General features: G+C 47.8%; 1 protein-coding gene across 1 annotated transcript; it reads left to right on the forward strand.

Annotated features, from left to right (window-relative positions):
- The first annotated feature begins 401 nt into the window (after positions 1–401).
- Positions 402–1,630, forward strand: LOC115830369 (chorionic somatomammotropin hormone 2-like). The gene is made up of 4 exons (XM_030799449.1): positions 402–554; positions 781–900; positions 993–1,153; positions 1,411–1,630. The coding sequence occupies exons 1-4, from the start codon at positions 402–404 to the stop codon at positions 1,628–1,630; spliced, it is 654 nt and encodes a 217-aa protein (XP_030655309.1).
- Positions 1,631–6,967: the final 5,337 nt, after the last annotated feature.

Genomic DNA, 6,967 nt, shown 5'->3' on the forward strand with positions numbered 1-6,967 from the left:
AAGCAGCGAGAGAGAAGGGGCCAGGGTATAAAAAGGGCCCACAAGAGACCAGCTCCAGGATCCCAAGGCCCAACTCCCCAAACCACTCAGGGTCCTGTGGACAGCTCACCTAGCCGCAAAGGCTGCAGGTAAGCGCCCCTAAAATCCCTTTGGGCACAGTGTGTCCCAAGGGGAGAAGCGGCTCCCTGTAGATGGGACGGGGGCACTAACCGTCAGGTTTGGGGCTCCTGAATGTGAATATCGCCATCGAAGTCCAGATATTTGGCCAATCTCTGAATGTTCCTGGTCCCCGGAGGGACGGAGAGAGAGAAAAAAACAAGCAGCTCCTGGAACAGGGAGAGTGCTGGCCTCCTGGTCTCCGGCTCCCTCCTTTGCCCTCCGGTTTCTCCCCAGGCTCCCAGATGTCCCTGCTCCTGGCTTTTGCCCTGCTCTGCCTGCCCTGGCTTCACCAGGCTGGTGCCGTCCAAACCGTTCCCTTAGCCAGGCTTTTTGAAGAGACTATGTTCCAAGCCCATCGCGCGCACCAGCTGGCCATTGACACCTACCAGGAGTTTGTAAGCTCTTGGGGAATGGGTACGGGTCAGGGGTGGCAAGAACGGGTGACTTTCCCCCACTGGGGAAGTAATGGGAGGAGACTAAGGAGCTCAGGGTTTTTATCTGGAGCGAAAATGCAGGCAGATGAGCATAGGCTGAGCCAGGTTCCCAGAAAAGTAACAATGAGAGCTGGTCTCCAGCATAGAAAGCAGCTTTCTTCTTGGGGCGGGGGGGTCCTTCTCCTAGGAAGAAGCCTATATCCCAAAGGACCAGAAGTATTCATTCCTGCATAACCCCCAGACTTCCTTCTGCTTCTCAGACTCTATTCCGACACCCTCCAACAGGAAGGAAACACAGCAGAAATCCGTGAGTGGATGCCTTCTCCCCAGGTGGGGATGGGGGAGACCTGTGGTCAGAGCCCCCGGGCAGCACAGCCACTGTCGGTCCTTCCCCTGCAGAACTTAGAGCTGCTCCGCATCTCCCTGCGGCTCATGGAGTCGTGGCTGGAGCCCGTGCGGTTCCTCAGGAGTATCTTCACCAACGACCTGGTGTATGACACCTCGGACAGCGATGACTATGACCTCCTAAAGGACCTAGAAGAAGGCATCCAAACGCTGATGGGGGTGAGGGTGGCCCCAGGGGTCCCCAATCCTGGGGCCCCACTGGCTTCAAGGGCTGGGGGAGAGAAACACTGCTGCCCTCTTTCTAGCAGTCAGGCGCTGACCCAAGAGAACTCACCTTATTCTTCATTTCCCCTGGCGAATCCTCCAGGCCTTTCTCTACACCCTGAAGGGGAGGGAGGAAAATGGATGAATGAGAGAGGGAGGGAACAGTGCCCAAGCGCTTGGCCTCTCCTTCTCTTCCTTCACTTTGCAGAGGCTGGAAGATGGCAGCCCCCAGACTGGGCAGACCCTCAAGCAGACCTATAACAAGTTTGACACAAACTCGCACAACCATGACGCACTGCTCAAGAACTACGGGCTGCGCCACTGCTTCAGGAAGGACATGGACAAGGTCGAGACATTCCTGCGCATCGTGCAGTGCCGCTCTGTGGAGGGCAGCTGTGGCTTCTAGGTGCCCGCGTGGCATCCTGTGACCCCTCCCCAGTGCCTCTCCTGGCCCCGGAAGGTGCCACTCCAGTGCCCACCAGCCTTGTCCTAATAAAATAAAGTTGTATCATTTTGTCTGACCAGGTGTCCTTCTATAATATTATGGGGTGGAAAGTGGTGGTATGGAGCAAGGGGCAGGTGGGAAGACGACCTGGAGGGCCTTCAGGGTCTATTGGGAACTAGGCTGCTGAAATATAAGAGGTTTGGCTGTTCCTGGGCCAGAAAAAGGCTGACACATCACTGCTGTCTATTACTCACTAAGGCCATTCCACCAGGTCATTGGTCCCAGCTTGCTGGTCATAGCTCATTGGTCATCCCAGAGATGACCTGAAGGCATTTCTTCCTCCCCCACCATCACCAGCAACACCAAACCTAGCCCCCCAGGAGCAGGAAGAAATGAAAACAAGACGGGCTATTAAGTGCACAGGCAAAAACTCCCCGACAGGTGAGGAAACAATGGCATAGAATTACTTGTGTTCAGAAGAATTTTAAGATGAATATTCCTTAAGCCCAACTACTCTCAGGAAATAAGAACAATGCAGAAATGAGTTTGAGACATAGAGAACCAGAGCATTTGGAATCTGAATTAGGGCAAGGGAAGTGGAAGAGAGATTTTATTTGCAGTTGCAAATGCAGTGCCAACAGGTACCAGGTAGATAACAACGTAAGCAATGAGGGCTGGATGGGAGGGGATAAATCCCAGATGACACTCGCTTCCCTTCGGGAGATGCAACACAGAGGGGTGGGTACCAGCACAATCTGCAGAACTCAAGCCCCTGCTGAGGTGGGACCCACCCAGCCTGTCACCATCAGGACCGCAGGGACACGGCTTCCAGACCTTCTGATTCTTTGAGACAGCCAGGACATCCAGACTTTTATGGAAAATCTAACATTTAAACACTGGCAACACATATTGAAAATATTTTAAGGGCAAAAATTAACCGAAACACACATGGTCTCCAAGCTGTCTGTGAGCAATTTTGTTCTAAGAGATGTTGATTGGGGTAACTTGGTGTAAGGGAAAGAATCAGAAAGATTTGGGTTGTATGTAGTTTAGTGCTCCTGAATAAATTACTTGACCAAGCTGAGATAATAATACATTGCTTTACAAGGATTATGTGAGGATTCACTGCAATGGTATTTTTGACATATTATAGTACTCAAGAAATTGTAGTTATTTCTGCATTGAATTTTTGGATGTTTTGTGTTTTCTGATGGAGTGTCTAAATATCTGTTGTGAAATTATATTGTTTTCCTAATGACATTTCCTGAGATGTTTATTATTTCCAAATAAGCATTAAGAGCAGTGATTAGTTAAGATTTGGTCTCCCAAGCACCTTGGCTAAGTGACTGGTGACCTATAAATCGATACTAAGATGCTCACAGGAACTCTAGTATCCAAAAATGATTTCATGAAGCCAGGAATTATTTTGCAATGCAAATAATCAATCCCCTAATTAATCTTCTTTAGAAGTTCTGATTCTTAGTGTTATCATGAATTTTCTTGATAAGGAGACCCACTTGTGTTCATTTTTGGCTATTTTACAGTTAATAACTCAGTCCTTGGGAAGTGGTTGAAAGTTGAACTAATCAGAATTCTGGAGCTGCTGCATTTCTCAGCTCAGAAGCCATTCCTGCATCTTACGCCGTTCTTCCACTATCAGGCTTTAAAATTATGGCATTTTGGAGTTAGAAGGGCCTCATACGTCAGTCTAGTTTCTTCTACTTTGAGAATCTTATCCTACGGCATCCATTACAGTCAGTATTCCAATTACGAGTGTGTAGCACTAGAACCAAGGGAATCACTTGCATGAGGCTCCTCATTCTATTAAACCACTCTCATTGCAGAAAACTATTTCTTCCACGAAGCTGGAATCAATATTCCTGCAATGTCCTTCATTTGGCCTTAAAATCATTTAGAAATCTCAGTCTTTAGAAGTCCATGGAATGAGCACAATTATAATTATCTCTCGGCTTGCGTGTTTTAAAAGGAAATGTGAGCCATCTTAATAAGTATTTGTTGAATGCACGTGACAGGGGAATGACAATATCCAGCGCCTACTTGGGTGGCTAAGAGGGTTCTAAAGTGGGGTGGTCATAACATATAACTGAACTGCAGGGGGAGCCACACTCCAGAGAGTGTCCACCCAGCTCCCCTCAGGTATAGGAGAATCCACTCAACCACTGCTGGTTGAGAATTAGAAAGATACTAGCTGACTTTGCACATTTTAGAATATAAAAAGACCTTAAAGACCATCTACCTCAAACTCTTCGATTTACCCACTGTTAGTCTACCTTTCAGCTCATCAACTTGGTGTGGACAGCAATTTCCACTGCAAATTTGAGATGCCTGGGGTGTTTTCTAAACGATGCATAGGTAAGCCCTCACTCCCTGAGATTCTGATATAATTAGCCTGGAATGTGCTCCAGGCAAGAGTAGATTGAAAACTTTTCCAGGTGATTCTAACATGTAAACAAGCTTGAGAACCACCGTGTTAGGGACCGCAAAGATGAGATCCATATGTCCACAGCTGTTGTATTGGTGGAACAGGGAAAAAGGAGAAAAAGGAGATGAGAGGCCTGGGCCAGTTTTGGTGCCACCTGCTCCTAATTCCAACCAGTCATCTAAAAAGTGTTTATCGTGAGCCAGTCACAAAAAGACAAATACTCTCTGCAGTCCTATGAGGTACTCAGAGCAGTCAAATTCATAGAGATAAAAAGTAGGATGGTGGCTGCCAGTGGCTGTGGGGAGGGATGGAATAGGGAGCTATTTAACGAGCACAGGGTTTCTGCTGTGCAAGACGAAAAGGGTTCTGGAGATGGATGGTGGTGATGGTTGCATGATGATGTCAATGTATTTGACGTGACAGAACTGTACACGTAAAATGGTTAAGATGGAAATGTTTATATCTTCTCACAACTAAAAATTGTTAATAGTTTATTTTGCTTTTGTTTTTGAGACAGAGGCTGGAGTGCAGTGGTGCGATCTTGGCTCACTGCAACCTCCGCTTCCTCCCGGGTTCAAGTGATTCTCATGCCTCAGCCTCCTGAGTAGCTGGGATTCTAAGCGTGCACCACCACACAGGGCAGATGCTTATGTTTTTGGTAAAGACAGGGTTTCGCCATGTTGGCCAGGCTGGTCTTGAACTCCTGGCCTCAGGTGATCCACCCTCCTTGGCCTCCCGAAGAGATAGGATTACAGGCGGGAGGCACTGCGCCTGGCCCTTAATGGTATTTTCTAATGAAAACTCTTCTCAATGATAAGATTAGTGAGACTCGCACAAGGAAGAGTTCAGCAGGCAGAGCTCCAGTCATCCTTGACCCCTGGGATAATGTTTTACTGACTCTGTCATTTTTTTGAATTTACCCTAACCTAAAATGACCGCTTCTGAATTTCTTCCATGAGCATTGTCGAAATACACGTGGTGGGTTTTGTCCCTTTATACACAGTTGAGAGCAGAACTGACCCCTTCCCTTTTCTTCTGAATTACAGGGTCTGGGCTTCTAGGCCAAGACAAGCTGATACTTTGCCTGGCTGCTTCTTTAATTCAGAAGGCCCTGGAGTGCTGAGGCACACAATGAGCACTGCTGGGACTAGGGTTACCAACACGTCCTGGTTTGCAGGACACTTTCTCAATGCCAACACTGAAAGTTCCACGTTCCTTCCGGGAATCCCTCAGCTCAACGCAAACTCAGCTGACAGGACTGGTCACTCTATTAGTAGGCCTAAATCTTATGGGACCAAACTGAGGGGAAAGTAGGGGAAGGAGCAAGAAAAAGACTAGAAAAACCAGACAGCTCTGCACGGTGTATATGACTTTTGATGGCACTCAAGGTTACCATGGATTTCTGATTCTTGCTTTGAGTTTACTGTGATTATAATGATGTGCTTAATTACCACCAGAATTATCAGTGTAATAATAAAAACCAACAATGTAAACACAGGTCTCCAGCACCGTGCTAGTTTATTACAAGTATTATGTCATTTCTTTCTAACTATAATTCTCTAAGGTAAATACTATTATTAATCCTATGGTAAGAAGTCCCACCAAAGATGTAACTTATGCTGACTCAGGTCTAAAGAGAAAGACGCCAGAATGTCACCTTGACCATCCTTGAGAGGATAAACTACTAGGCACAGTGCAAGCCAGTAATCTCAGCACTTTGGGAGGCCGAGGCGGGAGGAGATCAGGAGTTCAAGAGAAGCCTGGCCAAATTGATGGCACCCCATCTCTACTAAAAATACAAAAATTAGCCAGGTGTGGTGGTGCACACCTGCATTCCCAGCTAATGAGGAACAAGAATCGCTTGAGCCCGGGACGCAGAGTTGCGCTGAGCCCATCATGCCACTGCACTCCAGCTGGGTGGCTGAGCAAGATTCTCTCTCAAAAATAATAATAAAGAGGATAAAAGTTTGGAGTATTAAAGGCCACTCTTCCTCTGGAGATAATCAAGGTACCTGCAATTTAAGCGTGAGCTGGTTGCTTTAATGTTCAGAAAGAATATGATCAAAACCATTTAGGGGTGGGGCCTCCTCCTATAGACAATGAAGGCAGCTACCCTTAGAAGCTCTATTATACTGGAAAAGAGATATGAGACCCTTCCTGCTTTAAGAATCAATGAAGCCGGGAGTGGTGACTCACGCCTGTACTCCCAGCACTTTGGGAGGCCGAGGTGTGCAGATCACCTGAGGTCAGGAGTTTGAGGCCAGCCTGGCCAACATGATGAAATCCTGTCTCTACTAATAACACAAAAATTAGCCAGGTGTGGTGGCACACACCTGTAATCCCAGTTACTCCAGAGGCTGAGGCAGGAAAATTGCTTGAATCCGGGAGGCAGAAGTTGCAGTGAGCCGAGGTCACGCCACTGCACTCCAGCCTGGGAGACAGAGCGAGACTCTGTCTCCCAAAAAACAAAAGAAAACAAAAAAAGAATCAATGAGAAGGGGCTGCCTGACCCCTGGTTGTGCGGATCCTTCTGGAAGGAAAGCAAACAGAGGTTCCAAGTCTACAAGGGAAAGAGCCCAGCCTACTCTGAAGAGCTTTGCGGGACGGCTCATCCAAACTACTGAGCTCTAAGAACTGGAACCCTGGAAACCCCAGCAAGAGGACACCCGCAGCTGGACCAGGCCCCGAAGAAGCAGATCATCCTCCCTCAGAGATCCACAGCAGCTGGGAACCTGGATCTGCAGACCCGCTTGGTTTGATGGTACTGTGTGGGACCATCTGTCAACACTGACACCCTGTGGCAGTGAGAAGCAAAGGCAGCAGCCAGCTAAGCCTCCAGGCTCTGCCTGCTGGAACTAGAAAGTCCAAGTGGCCCCC

Source organism: Nomascus leucogenys, chromosome 19, assembly GCF_006542625.1.
Source record: "Nomascus leucogenys isolate Asia chromosome 19, Asia_NLE_v1, whole genome shotgun sequence".
Lineage (NCBI taxonomy): Eukaryota > Metazoa > Chordata > Mammalia > Primates > Hylobatidae > Nomascus > Nomascus leucogenys.

Coding starts and splice junctions, on each gene's coding strand:
- LOC115830369 (XM_030799449.1), top strand. CDS start 402: ATGTCCCTGCTCCTGGCTTTTGCCCTGCTCTGCCTGCCCTGGCTTCAC. Junction 555..780: donor TTGACACCTACCAGGAGTTT/GTAAGCTCTTGG, acceptor TCCTTCTCCTAG/GAAGAAGCCTATATCCCAAA. Junction 1,154..1,410: donor GAAGGCATCCAAACGCTGAT/GGGGGTGAGGGT, acceptor TTCACTTTGCAG/AGGCTGGAAGATGGCAGCCC.